This window comes from Leucoraja erinacea, chromosome 6 (assembly GCF_028641065.1).
Source record: "Leucoraja erinacea ecotype New England chromosome 6, Leri_hhj_1, whole genome shotgun sequence".
NCBI lineage: Eukaryota > Metazoa > Chordata > Chondrichthyes > Rajiformes > Rajidae > Leucoraja > Leucoraja erinaceus.
The window spans coordinates 84,056,357-84,072,295 of record NC_073382.1 but is presented as its reverse complement, the minus strand read 5'-3'; the positions used below and the strand labels follow the sequence as shown (position 1 = coordinate 84,072,295).

The 15,939-nt window shown below is 48.6% G+C and overlaps 2 protein-coding genes across 2 annotated transcripts in view; one reads left to right on the top strand and one right to left on the bottom strand.

The window, feature by feature from the left end:
• The window catches only part of mrps31 (mitochondrial ribosomal protein S31), an 18,014-nt gene extending 3,716 nt beyond the window's left edge, over positions 1-14,298 (bottom strand). The window contains exons 1-4 of the mRNA XM_055637487.1: positions 14,163-14,298; positions 11,962-12,273; positions 6,078-6,236; positions 952-1,098 (exon numbers count right to left, since the gene is read on the bottom strand). Coding sequence (XP_055493462.1) covers positions 952-1,098; positions 6,078-6,236; positions 11,962-12,273; positions 14,163-14,230 — 686 coding nt within the window. The 5' untranslated portion in view covers positions 14,231-14,298. The remainder of the gene's footprint in view (positions 1-951; positions 1,099-6,077; positions 6,237-11,961; positions 12,274-14,162) is intronic.
• A 603-nt stretch (positions 14,299-14,901) lies between these two features.
• The window catches only part of slc25a15a (solute carrier family 25 member 15a), a 41,260-nt gene continuing 40,222 nt past the window's right edge, over positions 14,902-15,939 (top strand). The window contains exon 1 of the mRNA XM_055637485.1: positions 14,902-15,168. The gene's annotated coding sequence lies outside the window, so the exon portion shown is untranslated. The remainder of the gene's footprint in view (positions 15,169-15,939) is intronic.

Below are 15,939 nucleotides of genomic sequence, written 5' to 3'. Positions count from 1 at the left end.
AGTCCAGTTAGCTTGCTAACGTTAAACAAAAACATGTTCCAAATTTACTATCCCTGGAAATTGACCATTTTGAAATTTGTCATTTAGTTTCAAAAAACCCAAATCGCAGAGAGAAAAAAAAACTTTCCTTGACTCAATTTCTCTGGGGCAACTCGACATGAAGTAGCTCGATAATGTTATCAGGTCAATACAGTCAAATACAGCAGACCCCTACAGATCATCTCTGGCTATCTTGCCCCCACAGTTCCCATCGTTCCCCAGCTCCACACTGCCAGCTTCTATCCCCCTCCACAAAACCCACAAGCAGGACTGCCCTGGCAGACCCATTGTTCCTACCTGCTCCCTGTCCCGCTAAATTCATCTCCACATACCATCGATTCCATCCCACCCACCCCTGTCCAGTCCCTTCCCACCTCCATCCGAGACACCTCACACTCTGCGATATTTCAATAACTTAAAATTCCTAGGCCCCTGTTACCTAATCTTTACCATGGACGCCCAGTCCCTTTTACACCTCCCACCCCACGTCAGGTCACACGGACCTCAGGCCCCTCCCCGAATTTACCATGAACCTCCAGTCCCTTTACACCTCCATTCAAAATGTATCTGAACCCGGGCCTCTGACGCTGTAAGGCAGCTGAAGGGACGAAGGACAGGGAATTATGGATGATACTGTGGAGGGGAATGGATAGGGTATGAATGAGGAATTGCAAGCTAGTTCAATAGTGCAGACAGTGTCTCGGATGTAGGTGGGAAGGGGCTGGACAGGGGTGGGTGGGATGGAACCGAGGTATGTGGAGACGAACTTTAATCCTACTTGTCGGTTTTGGGAAGGAGATGGCGCAGTGGCTGACTTGTCTCCGTTTATTTGTCCCCTCACACGAGTTTGAAATCAAAACATTTGTCTCAGGCAAGGGGCGATGTTATTATCAAGATGATTAGTGGAAGTACCTCTTCCTCAGTGCGCTGAGCTCACTAGTAATTCCTGCATGGTGAACGAAGCCTTGCCCATCATCATCGAAGCGGATTTGGCTGGTGGCTCTGGTCGCGGCCCGTGCTCCAGCAGCCCGTCCAATCTTCATGTTTGCAATTATATCACTGAAAGCAGCATCGTTCAAACAAGTTTAGTTCAACAAATCCAGGCATGCCTTTTGCTTCTTACAAACCCACAATCAGAATATCTTGTCCTTGTAGATGAAAACGATACAATGCTGGATAATAATTAACAGCTCGGGCCGACTGAGAGAGTTAAGCTGCTTTACCACTGATCCCAAAGAAAACCATGTGTTGTTTCCACGGAATGCACCTAATTCCAGGATTTTAATAACAACAGGGGAACAAATACGTTGAATGGTACTGTTTATTTCAGGGATGCAGCGTGGAAACAGGCCCTTCGGCCCGTCGAGGCTGTGCCGACCATCGATCACCCATTCACACTGTCTCATCCGCTCCCCACACACCGGGGGCAATTTACAGAGGACCAATTAACGCACTTCAATGAGTGGTGTGGTTCTAGAAGGGGCGAGAGGGGAAAGAAAGCCCATCACATTTCCCGAAACGTTGCCTATTTCCTTCGCTCCATAGATGCTGCTGCACCCGCTGAGTTTCTCCAGCTTTTTTGTGTAACTGATGAAACAATGCTGACGGAGCTTCAGGCTGCACCAATCCACACTGCTCCTCATAAAACCAAGGCCTTAGAGTAATCCAGTACAGACACAGGCCCTTCGGCCCAACTCCTCCATGCCAACCGAGATGCCCCATTTAAGCTGTGAACTAGGTAAGTACCCCAAGCAACGTTCATGCAGCCTGACCCGCTGTGTTACTCCAGCACTGTGTCTTTTTTAATTTATAACCCAGCATCTGCAGTTCCTCATTTCTACACTAACGTCTTTTAAATATAATACCTGCCCCAGCTACCTCCTTTGGCAGCCCATTCCATTTTTAGTAACGCCAAGGCAGGTAGCCTTGCTTAGTGCAATAAGCTTTATTTCTTTGATATATTTAAACTGTACGATATATCCAAACAAATAAAGATTGAAGTAGCTGACACACCACGGTTTGATCACATTTCTACCATTGCTTATTGTTCAACAGTGTTAAACAATTAACGGTAAATGGACCCACTACAATTCTGGGTTTTCTTTAATATGCACATTATGTTTCAAAATTATTCTCTCTAATATCTATCACATTTTGTTTCCCAGGAATGGATATTCAAAAGGTATAAAATGTTTCCAGTTCAGCTGAAGGTTTGGAGACTTTACAATGCACACACGCAGATAATTGTTCATAAGTGATGGGAGCAGAATTAGGCCATTCGGCCCATCAAGCCTTCTCCGCCATTCAATCATGGCTGATCTATAGAAACATAGAAATTAGGTGCAGGAGTAGGCCATTCTGCCCTTCGAGCCTGCACCGCCATTCAATATGATCATGGCTGATCATCCAACTCAGTATCCCGTACCTGCCTTCTCTCCATACCCCCTGATCCCCTTAGCCACAAGGGCCACATCTAACTCCCTCTTAAATATAGCAATCTCTCCCTTTCTCCCTCTCAATCTCTCTCCCTCTCAATCCCATTCTCCTGCCTTCTCCCCATATCCCCAGACACCTGTACTAATCAAGATTCTATCCATCTCTACCTTAAAAATATCCACTAACATGTTCTCCACGGCCTTCAGTGGCAATGAATTCCACAGATTCACCACCCTCTGTCTAAAGAAATTCCTCCTCATCTCCTTCCAAAAGGAAAGTCCTTTCATTCTGAGGCTCTGGCCTCCGGTCCTTGACTCTCCCACTAGTGGAAACTTCCTCTCCATATCCACTCTACCAAGATTGGTAGCAAACAGAAATAGCAGAACAGCACAAGGCTCTTTCAGCACTTTATTCTTCATGGACATTCCTTCACTTGGTTGTTTCAGAAGATGTTCAATTTTGAATTATATCAAAGAAGCTTGCCTTTTTAATTATTTGTCTTACAGCACGCCAATAGAAAAGTTTTTTTTTTTAATGTAGACAAATTGAATTAATACGTCTGTGGAGGCAGTTTTGGATGCATTGAATTCCAAAGAGGTCGTTTAGATTGCCTGTGTTAATTTGGTCTGCTCCATGGTCGAGACGTTGCAATCTGGTGCAGCCAGGATTAGCTATCTAGTTGTTGTTTTTCAGTTGTTATTGGTGGCAGATTGTCAAATAAATCAGGTCATGGCATTATCTACGGAGGCACACACAAGTGATCTGCACTAAACCACGAGTACTGGACACAGTATCTGGCATATGGCAAATTAGACTACTTTAATAAATATTTAAGTCACAGTAAAATTTAAAAAAACAGCTACGTTTTGTAGTGCAGTGCATTATCATCCACCCGTTATTTTACAGAAAGCCAATCCTGAACTTGATGCAACTAGGAAAACTTGTTCAATCTTTTCTGATTTGAAAGAAATGTTGATGCAAGTGAACACACTCATTACTCAGGGTAACCGTTTGAAAATGATGATATTTCAGTTCTGATTTACAAAAACATTGGGGATTTGCGGTTATCACCAGCTTGCAGGGCTATACTGAATCGGTTTGGTACACAGAGGCAGCGGAGAAGGCCGACTCGAGATGGCTCTGGATCAGGAGAGGAGGACCATGGGGAGGAGCGAATGCCACCTGAGCAAGTCGTGGTCTGGTCAACCACGGCTGGGTCGCCCGAGTGAGGGTGTCTGATGTTGAAAGACCCGAAACACCCAGGTTACATCACTGATGATGTGTACAGCAGCATCAAGACATGGATTTTTTTTAGCAGTTCATACAATAAGACTATGTTTCAAATATATCTAAAGAAAAAAGCACAAAACACATTATAGTATAACCCAGTTTTTCTGTAAAATAAATAATGTTTTCACAGAACATCCAAATTTATTCTGTAGCAACTATTGGCCAAAAAAAATAATAATTTAAACACGTCATAGTTTCCCCCCCCCCACACAGAGCGGCTGGAGGTAGTTGAGGCAGGTAGTATAACAACATCTAAGACACTTGAACAGGGACATGGATAGTGTACCTCCAGTTTAAATTCCAGTTGGAATATTTTGGAGGACCAAGTAACCAAGAACCAAGATAGGAATGGTTTAGAGGGATATGGGACAAACGTGGTCAAATTGGGACAAGTGGAGATGGGGCATCTTGGTCAGCATGGGCCGAAGGGCCTGTTTCCGTGCTGTATGACTCTAAGTGTCTTTGAGGCAGGCAGTCAGTCAGAGACAAACAGAGCAGAAGGATCAGCTGACCATTACTCCATGCTGAAATGCCAACAAATAACAATACATTTCTGGCCACGGAAGCACTTCAGCTGTCCGCCTCTCCAATGCAATGATCAGGGACTGGTGGCAGCAGATCTGTGCACAAACCTCCTGCTTAGACAGCATTCTCTGGGACTATCAGCACTTATAGTGAAAAGTGGGTAAACTTTGTCAAGCATCATACAATGTCAGTGAGTGAAATTAAGTCCTGGAGTAACTCAGCGGTTCAGGCAGCATCTCTGGAGAACGTAGGTGACTTTTTCCAGATCAGAATTCTTTTCAGTCGAATGTGAAGAAAGGTCACAATCTGAAACCTTGTCTGTCCATTCCCTCTGCAGATGCTGCCTGACCCACTGAGTTCCTCCTCCACTTTATATTTTACTCAAGATTCCAGCCTCTGCATTTCCTTGTCTCTCCAGTTTGTACGTGGTATAGTTCTCAACCATTTTTTAAAAGGTCCATTGTATCCCACGCTCCCACGTCTGTTTGGAGGTGTAGCATATATTACTGAGGCACAAGAAACGGCGGGTGCTGGAGTCTTGAGCAGAACACAAAGTGCTGGAGGGAGCATCTGCAGACTGAGTGGAGGTGATCCTTCTATGGACACAGTCTGCCAGTCAATTTCCTCCACAGATGCCCCCTGAACCACAGGTTACTCCAGCACTTTGTGTTTTGATGAGCATATGTGGCTGAGAAGGCAGCAAGCCTGTCTCCACCCCGCTATTTTTGAAGATGGAAGTCCCGACACACTGAGAATATGATATAGAATGAAGGTGTCACTCCTCGGCCAGGCGAAGCTGCAGATTGCGACCTTTAATACACATTTGGACGAATATATAATAATAATAATAAATAATAATAATTTTATTTATAGAGCACTTTAAAAACAAACATAGCTGCAACAAAGTGCTGCACATCACTAATCATTGATAAAAAAGTTAATACACACCAAAAATAACAATCAAAAGAAATAGCAGGAAAAGACATGTAAAATAAAGAAACATCAAAAACACCACAAACAGAAGCAAAGCCTCAGGCATGGTCAAAAGCCAGGGAGTACAAATGTGTTTTAACACTGGATTTGAAGATGGACAGGAAGTGTTTGGGGGGTGGGGGGGGGGGGGGGGGGGGGGGGGGGGGGGGGGGATACGAGTCAAAATGCAGGGAAATGGGAGTAACCCAGTATGCCAACTTGGTCGGCATGTGGGCGGACGGGCCTGTTTCTGTGCTGTACACCTCCATGACTCCATTACATGAAGACAAACTAGTTTGATGTTAGTGCTCCGGAACATGTGGAAATCAGAGCCCCAGTCATAGCGACTTGTAGATTGAATTTGGAAAAAACCCGTGAGCAGGGAAATAGGGGTCATGTTGTGGGGTGAGGGTGGGATAGATTGAGATAACCAATCAAAAAATGAACTCAACACACACTTCACACTCTTTAGACTTTAGAGATACAGCGTGGAAACAGGCCCTTTGGCCCACCGTGTCTGCGTTGACCAGGGATCACCTGCACACTAGTTCTATCCTACACTACGGCCAATTTATAGAGACCAATTAACCTACAAACCTGCACGTCTTTGGAGTGTGGGAGGAAACGGGAGCTTTTGGGGAAAACCTACGCGGTCACAGGGAGAACGTGTAAACTCCGAACTGACCGCACCTGCGGTCAGGATTGAACCCAGGTGCCTGGCGCTGTGAGGCAGCAACTCTGCCACTGTGGTGCCCAGTCCGTTTACAGATCACTTCACTGAAGGCCCACAGCCGTGTCCTCGTCTCCGGACTTACCCGATGTTGCGGGCATCTCCATGCTGATGTGCCTCCGTTTCCGATTCGTGCTTTCTCAGTTGTTGGAGCAGCTCGGACTCGACCTGCGCCTTGTGGCGAGGCATGGAAGATGCGACCGCAGACGCCGCTGCAGCAAGGTCCCGGCTTACCGTCTCGCCACTGAAACAGACGTACAAACGTGCACCAATCATTCACTCATCACTCTATGTGGCAACTCCAGAATTATAAAAATTAAACCAAATCTTGCAATGTTATTCTCTTAACTTCTTGCCTGGACAGGTGTCGTTTCTGGCCCCATGTGGGCATCACGGAGCCACAACAGGCTCTGTATCTCAGTACAGGGAACATTGAACAGTACAGTACAGCACAGCAACAGGCTCTTCAGCCCACAATGTCTGTGCTGAACATGTTGCCAAAACCAACTCATCAGCTTGCACATGATCCATATCCCTCTATTTCCTGCATATCCATGTGCCTATCCAAACGTCTCCTAAACCCCACCATTGCATCTGCCTCCACCACCACCCCCCGTAGCACATTCCAGGCACCCACCATCATCTGTGTAAAATAAAACTTGCTCTGCACATCTATAGAGTTTACCTTCTCACCTTAAAGCTATGCTCTCTGGTCTTTGCTATTTCCACCCTGGGGAAAAATGTTCTGTATGTCTACCCTATCCATGACTCTCATCATTTTATCTACTTCTATCAGGTCTCTCCTCAACTTCCGGCGTTCCAGATAAAACAAGACAAGTCTGTCCAAACTGGCGCTGTAGCTAATACCCCTAATCCAGGCATGCATGATTCCAAATGTGGCCTAACCAAAGTCCCTTAAAGCTGCAACATGACTTTGTGATTCTTATACTCAATGCTCAGTCCTTTAGTTTAGTGTGGAGATGCCCTTCGGCCCACCAAGTCCACGGCGACTAGCAAGCCCCGTATACTAGCACTATCCTACACACTAAGGCATGGGTGTCAAACTCGCGGCTTGCGGGCCGCAACGGGTCCGATCCGGCCCGCATGATGATTTCCCCGATGCCAGAGCGGGCTGCAGATATCCGCGGTGCCAGATCGGACTGCGTTTGCGCCGCGATCCGGCGGCGCGAATGAAGTCGCGTTTTGCCCGTGACCTAAAATGAATTTGACTCCCCTTCACTCGGGACAATTTACAATCTTTATTGGAGCCAATTAACCTATATACTTGTACGTCTTTGGAGTGTGGGAGGAAACTAGAGCACCTGGAGGAACCCACGTGTTCACGGGGAGAACGTACAAACTCCGTAGTCAGGATTGAACCCAGGTCTCTGGCGAGTGATACATCACTCTACCGCTGCGTCACCGTGCGAGTGATGTATCAAACACGTATGACAACAAGCAATTGCACGCCTATTTTGCCACTCCATCTACTTGTATTGCCACTTTGAGAGTGTTATGCAGTACTGCAGGGAAATGTTAGCCACGATTCTCGTTTCCTCCTGGAATGATAGAGACGTATCAGCAGAAGGCTATTGGGCAGCAAACACAGGGGACCTTCAAGGCAGACACACTTATGGGCCTGTCCCAAGGACATAGGCTATTTTTTAGGTGACTACAGGCGCTAGGCTTGTCGCCACATGGTCGCCGGGGTGTGGCCTGTATGGTTGTGAGTAGTCTCCTCAGTCACCCAAAGAGTTGTAGCGTCTTTCTGGTCACCAATGGATTTTCAACATGTTCAAAAAAATTTGGCGACAATCGGCGAGTGGGTTTGACGCCAATGAGCGTAGCTCGACATCTACTGACGTAGGTGCATTGGTAGGTCGTCATCAGGTGACGTGGGCTGTCGCTGGTGCTGACTTTGGTGAATTCCATTGGCGACTACCTACGTCAACCGGTGACAGGTACCGGCGTCAAGAGAAGTCAAGTAGCGACAGGCATTGTCTTCAGTTGCTGCCGCCAGGGTCGTAGCTTGTCGCGGGTGGACGAAGGTTGACTTTGGTTGTCGCCTGTGTGGTCGTAGGATGTCGTAGGTGTCGTCGTAGGTGGACGTCCTAAGTCGTGAAGATTGGGTCGCCGGTTGTCGGTAGCTCGCCGTAGCTTGATGTCGACTAGGTGTTAGGTTGTCGTAGACATTGTTGTAGGCGGGGGTCCAGTCGCCGGTTATTTAACGACCTGCTACGACTACGACAGTCGCCGTAAAAAAATTGTCTAAATGGCCCTTTAGCGCATGGACAGTTACAGGCACTGGGATATCATGGCTATTAGATACATGGTTGAGGGAAAGGCAGGAGTGACAGCTTGGTGCTCTGGGATACCACGCTCGGTGTGATAGAGGTGAGGATAAGAAAGAGGGGGAAGTTGCGTTTCTGATTAGAGAACACATCAGCACAGTGTTTCGATGGGACATTCTTGGGGGATCATCCAGTGAGGCCATATGGGTGGATTGAGACATAAGGCGCCGATGATCACTGTGAAGGCTTTGTACTACAGATTCCCCAACAGTCCGTGGAAATGCGAGGATCAAACTCATAGTCATACAGCATGGAAACAGGCCCATCGGCCCAACTTGCCCATGCTGACCAAATCCCCCTTCTACACTGAAGAAGGGTTTTGGCCCGAAACGTCGCCTATTTCCTTCGCTCCATAGATGCTGCTGCACCCACTGAGTTTCTCCAGCATTTTTGTGTACCTTCCCTCTTCTACACTAGTCACACAGCATGGAAACACTAGTCCCACCTGCCTGCGTTTGTCCCATATCCCTCGAAACCTTTCCTAGCCATGAACCGGTCTAAATGTGTTTTCTAAGTGTCGCAATAGTACCTGCCTCAGCTACCTCCTCTGGCAGCTCGCTCCATACACCCACCATCCTCTGTGTGAAAAAGTTGCCCGTCAGGTTCCCATTAAATCTTTCCCCTCTCACCTTAAACATAAGGTTCTTTATTCCCCTACTTTGGATAAAGACTCTACGCATTCACCCCTTTCTATCCCCTCGTGATTTTATACACCTCCATAAGATCAACCCTCATCCTCCTGCGTTTCAAGGAATAGTCCTAGTCCCACAGGAAAGCAGTGATGGGATCGGTCAAAGTCAACATGGATTTATGAAGGGGAAATCATGCTTGAATAATCTTCTGGGATTTTTTTTGAGGATGTAACAAGAAGAATGGATAAGGGAGAGCCAATGGATGTGTTGTATCGAGATTTTCAAAAAGCCTTTGACAAAGTCCCACACAATAGATTAGAATGCAAAATGAGAGCACATGGTATTGGGGGTATGGCATTGACATGGATAGAGAACTGGATGGCAGACAGGAAGCAAAGAGAAGGAATTAACGAGTCCTTTTCAGAATGACAGGCAGTGACTAGTGCGGTGCCGCAAGGCTCAGTGCTGGGACCCCAGTTGTTTACAATGTATATTAACGATTTAGACGAGGGAATTAAATGTAACACCTCCAAATTTGCAGATGACACAAAGCTGGGTGGCAGTGTGAACTGAGAGGAGAATGCGATGGGGCTGCAGGGTGACGGATAGATTGGGTGAGTGTGCAGATGCATGGTAGATGCAGTATAATGTGGATAAATGTGAGGTTATCCACTTTGGTGGCAACAGGCAGATTATTATCTGAATGGTGTCAGATTAGGAAAAGGGGAGGTGCAACGAGACCTGGGTGTGCTTGTACATCAGTCACTGAAAGTAAGCGTGCAGGTACAGCAGGCAGTGAAGAAAGCCAATGTCATGTTGGCCTTCATTGCGAGAGGATTTAAGTTTAGGAGCAAGGAGGACTTACTGCAGTTGTACAGGGCCCTGGTGAGACTGCACCTGGAGAATTGTGTGCAATTTTGGGCTCGTAATTTGAGGAAGGACATTATTGCTATTGAGGGAGTGCAGTGTAGGTTCACCAGGTTAATTCCTGGGATGGTGGGACTGACATATGATGAAAGAATGGGTCGACTGGGCTTGTATTCACTGGAATTTAGAAGAATGAGAGGGGGTCTTATAGAACCATATAAAATTCTTAAAGGATTGGAGAGGCTAGATGCAGGAAACATGTTCCCGATGTTGGGGAGTCCAGAACCTGGGGTCACAGTTTAAGAATAAGGGGAAGGCCATTTAGGTCTGAGATGAGGAAAAACTTTTTCACCCAGAGAGTTGCGAATCTGTGGAATTCTCTGCAACAGAAGGCAGTGGAGGCCAATTCACTGGATGTTTTCAAGAGAGTTAGATATAGCTCTTAGAGCTAACGGAATCAATGGTTATGTGGAAAAAGCAGGAACGGGGTACTGATTTTAGATGACCTACCATCATATTGAATGGCGGTGCTGGATCGAAGGGCCGAATGGCCTACTCCTGCACCTATTTTATTGTGTTTCTACTCAACCTCTCCTGATAGCTCAAGCCCTCGAGTCCTGGCAACATCCTCATAAATGTTCTCTGCACCCTTTCTTTACAACAGCTATTTAAGCTAATCCCAATTCCAGGAGCTCAGGTAGGGTCATTCATCCTCCAGAACCTTAAATTAGTGTTCATGGAACCAGGAGGCAAGAATTGCCATAAACACAGACTGAGCCTTATTTACACAACAACAACCTCCTGTGTTCAAAGTTGAAAAACTCTGGACAATGTGAATTCATTGGCATTTGTCTAATCATAACACACACAGTATTTTCCCCCCAGAGTAGGATAATTCAGAACCAGAGACATAGGTATAAGGTGAGAGGGGAAACATTCAATAGGAATCTGAGGGACAACTTTTTCACAGGGTGGGGATATGGAATGAGCTGCCAGAGGAGGTAGTTGAGGCAGGGACTATGACAATATTTAAAAGACACTTGGACAGGTACATGGATAGGAAAGGTTTGGAGGGAAATGGGCCAAACATGGGCAGGTGGAACTAGTGTAGATGAGACATCTTGGTAAGCATGGACAAGTTCACCAGTGTATAAATATGGCTCAGTCCTTTTTCCTAATGATAATTCTGAATTCACGATCCTTCCATAAGTTAGGGTACTGTCCGATTCACCTCTACCCCATTGTGGACATTGGACTTTGTCTGTGGAACTGATGCACTACAATGCTGAGAACTATATTCTGCACTCTGTATCTTCCCCTTTGCTCTACCTATTGTACTTGACTTTGACTTGATTGTATTTATGTAGGGTATTATCTGATCTGATTGAACAGAATGCAAAGATTCAGATTCAGATTCAATTTTAATTGTCATTGTCAGTGTACAGTACAGAGACAACAAAGTGCATTAGACAACGAAATGCACTGCAAAATGCAAAATGCAAAACAAAGCTTGTCACTGTACCTCGGTACGGGTGACAGGTTTTGGTTTATTAACACACACTCCCCAAGTCACTCTGCTCCCATGCCCCACGGCCTTCCTTCCAAGCTCTGCCGTGCAAAGCCTTCCATGGTCCTTGTCCCAAATTGCAACGAGACATCAGAATCGGACTGAGCCAGGCCGACCCCCTACTTCATCCATCCAGTGCCACCAAGACAATAATAACCTAACCCTATACCTGGGTACAGGTGACAATATAACCTAACCCTATACCTTGGTGACAATAACAAACCCATATCTTTTCTGGGCGTCTTTAGCCTTTAGAAATACAGCATGAAAACAGGCCCTTTGGCCTATCGAGTCCGTATTGACCAGCGATCACCCCGCCGCACACAAGCACTATCTGACACAATTTACAATTTTACAGAAGCCAATTAACCTACAAACCTGCATGTCTTTGTGGAGTGTGGGAGGAACCCAGAGCATCCGGACAAAACTCATGCAGCCACGGGGAGAACGTACAAACTCTGTGCAGACAGCACCCACAGGGATGGAACCCTGGTCTCTGGCGCAGTAAGGCAGTAACTCTACCGCTGTGCCACCTTCCCTTTAGAGCCTTACCTCTGCGTGCTCCTTTCCTCTGCTGCCTTCTGAAACATGCTACTGGTGCTCTCCAATTCCTCGGGCTCAGCCTTTGCTCTGGCCTTGGCCCTCTCCAGTCTCAGGGCCTGGAACTTCCTCTTGGAGCTGACTTCCACTTTCATGCCACCAATGAGGTTGAGCAGATGGGCTTTGCCGGGAGGAGCAGCTTCCGTTTCCTCGGCATCTTGCGGCCGCGCGGGGGACGTAGCCTGCGGCGTTTCATGCTCCTTCCTCAGTGCAGCCGATGCAGTGAAGATCCACCTTCCTCCCGCTCCAGTCAGCAAGAGCAGGCTACAACAACAAGTGCAAGTCACATCAGAACTAAGCACAAGGTGCCCTCTCTTATCCCAAATTATTCTTTGTCTGGCCAACACAGCTAAGTTCAGGTTTATTATTGTCACATGTACCGAGGTACAGTGAAAATCTTTGTTTTGCATGCTACCCAAACAGATCAGATAATATACAATTAAGTCAAACTCGAGTACAGTAGGTAGAGCAAAGGAGATGGTGCAGAGTGCAGAATATAGTAGCACATCAGTTATAGAGTCATCCAACATGGAAACCTTCTGCCCTACTTATCCATGTTAACCAAGATGCACCATCTCCACTAGTCCTACCTGCCTACATTTGGCCCATATCCCACTAAACCTTTCCTATCCATCTACCCGTCCAAATGTCTAGTAAATGGTGTGGCTGTACCAGCCTCAACCACCTCCTCTGGCAACTTGTTCCATACACCCACCATTTAGGTTCCCATTAAATCTTTCCCCTCTCACCTCATGGGCAACTTTTTCACAGAGGATAGTCTGGACCTGGAATGAGCTGCCAGAGGAAGCTACAGAAGTAGATACAACTACTTATAAGACAGATAGGAAGGGTCCATAAGAGGGATTTGGGCCAAATGCACACGTGGGACCAGCCCAGTATACCAACATGGTCAGCATGGACCACATGGGCTGATGGGCCTGTTTCCATGCTGTACAGCTCTGTGACAATAGGACAAGCCAGTATGATTTCATCTTTAAAAGGCAGAGGTGTAGAAACAATTAGAGAACAAAGTGTGTAGGTGTGCGTCACGACAGTTAAAGGCCACACAGGGGCAAAGAAAACGAGATCAACAAACTAACCCTCCCTCTCCCCAACACCATCCCTACCCCGCCTCCCACACTCCCCATATCCCCCCTTCTGCCCTTGTCCTCTCCCCATCCTCCTCTCCTCTCTTCACCCTCACCTTACCTGCTTCCCCTTACATTCACCTTGCTCTTGTTTTCCACACCCCTCATTCCCCATTCCAGCCTCACACCTCCCCTTCACCACCCTCCTCCCCTCTCCACCACCCTCCTCCCCTCTCCACCACCCCCTTCTCCCTCTCCTTCCTTCCACCACCTTCCCTCTCTCCACCACCCCCTCCTCCCCTCTTCTTCCTTCCACCACCTTCCCTCTCTCCACCACCCTCCTCCCCTCTCCTTTCCTTCCACCACCTTCCCTCTCTCCACCACCCCCCTTCTCCCCTCTCCTTCCTTCCACCACCTTCCCTCTCTCCACCACCCCTCCTCCCCTTCTTCCTCCCTCTCCTTCCTTCCACCCTTCCACCCCTCCCCTCTCACCACCACCCCCTCCTCCCCTCTCCTTCCTTCCACCACCTTCCCTCTCTCCACCACCCTCCTCCCCTCCGTCCTTCCTTCCACCACCTTCCCTCTCTCCACCACCCCCCCTCTCTCCTCCCTCTCCTTCCTTCCACCACCTTCCCTCTCTCCACCACCCCTCCTCCTTCCCCCTCTCCTTCCACACCACCTTCCCTCTCTCCACCACCCTCCTCCCCTCTCCTTCCTTCCACCACCTTCCCTCTCTCCACCACCCCCCTCCTCCCCTCTCCTTCCTTCCACCACCTTCCCTCTCTCCACCACCCCCTCCTTCCCTCCTCCCCCCTCCCTTCCTTCCCTCCACCTTCCCCTCTCTCCACCACCCCCCTCCTCCCCTCCCCCTCCTCTCTTCCTTCCACCACCTTCCCTCTCTCCACCACCCCCCCTTCTCTCCTCCCTCCCTCGCCACCCCCCCCCCCCCCCCCCCCCCCCCCCCCCCCCACCTCTCTCCTCCTCCCTCCATCTCTTCCTGTCTCCCTCTCCCTCTCTCCGCTACCCCTTTCCCTTATCTCACTGATCCACCCATTCCCCTCTCACCCCGCTGTCCCCCGGGCCCCGACTCCCAACAACGCCGCCGCCGCCGCCGCTCTCTGCATCGGAACCATGGCGTGACCTTCTCTGTGCGCCCGTCTACCCGCTCCCCCGGACAACGTGACCTTCTCTGTGCGCCCGTCCACCCCTTCTCTGTGCGCCCGTCCACCCGCTCCCCCGGACAACGTGACCTTCTCTGTGCGCCCGTCCACCCGCTCCCCCGGACAACTTGACCTTCTCTGTGCGCCCGTCTACCCGCTCCCCCGGCCAGCGCTTTCCCCCAACAGCGGTATAATAATAATAATAATATATTTTATTGTCATTGCACGTCAGTGCAACGAGATTTAGTATGCAGTTCCAACCGATGAAAAAGAAGAGTAAATAAATAAATAAGCTGTGTGTCGTGACCATCCGAGGGAGACAGTCCAGGGGGGGTGGGGGGCACTCAGCAGGGCCGGTTCAGAGCCACTATAGCTCTGGGAATGAAGCTGTTCCTGAGTCTGGAGGTTCGGGCGTAGAAGGCCTTGTAATGTCTGCCGGAGGGAAGTAGTTCGAACAGCCCGTTACAAGGGTGTGAGGAGTCTTTATGGATGCTGACAGCCTTCCTGAGGCACCATGTGTGGTAGATGCCCTCCAAGGCTGGTAGCTGCGTCCCAATAATCCTCTGCGCTCTGTGGACGACGCGCTGAAGAGCTCTCCTCTCCGCCTCCGTGCAGCTGAGATACCACACAGAGATGCCATGCGTTAATCTGCTCTCCGTGGTGCAGCGGTAGAACGTTGTCAGCAGCTGTTGGGGCAGACCAGTCTTTTTTAATGTCCTCAGGGAGAACAGTCGTTGCTGTGAAACAATCCACTGCAGGCACTGGTTGACACCACAGACACAAACACACACACAGAGTGCTGGAGTAACTCAGCATCAAAGATACTAGAGGATGCTAGGATCTTTGCTCAGCATCGCTGGAGGGAACATGGATAGGTGACGTTTCGGGTTGAGACCTTTCTTCGGCCGGGGGTGAATAACTCAAGTAGGGCGGTGTCTGGTCCATAGTTGATTGGGGAAAGTGTTAATCTCAAGAGATAAACTATGTGGAGAACTATGGAACTGGTAAAACGACTAGGGTGGAGGAAGGGGCAAGGGGAGGGATGGGGGTGGGGGTGGTGGTGGGGGGGGGAAGGGATGGATAAGGGGGAGGGATGGTGGGGGGGGAGCGAAGGGATGGATAAGGGGGAGGGATGGGCTTATCCTTGGTTTATAAAGTCACACACCACAGAAACATGCCCTTCAGTCCAGATGCCGACCAAGATGCCCCATCTACACGTCCCACCTGCCCACTTTTGGCCCATATCTCTAAACCTGTCCTATCCATGCACCTCTCCAAGTGTCTTCTAAATGTTGTTATAGTACCTGGCCCAACTACCTCCTCTGGCAGCCCGTTCCATACATCGACCGCCCTGTGTGTGAAGAAAATTGTCCCTCAGGTTCCTATTAAATCTTTCCTCACTCGCCTTAAACCCATGTCCAAAACCCATCTGGTTCTTGACTACCCTCCCTGGATAAAAGACTCAGTGTATTCACCCTATCTATTCCCTATAGCTCCATCCCTCGTCCTGGCAACATTCTCGTAGGGCGGCATAGTGGCACGGCAGGTAGAGCTGCTGCCTCACAGCACCATAGTTTTGGGTTTGATCCTGACCTCGGGTGCTGTCAGGGTGTGGGGTTTGCACATTCTCCCTGTGACCGCGTGGGTTTTCACTGGCTCTGCTGCTCTGGCTTCCTCCCACA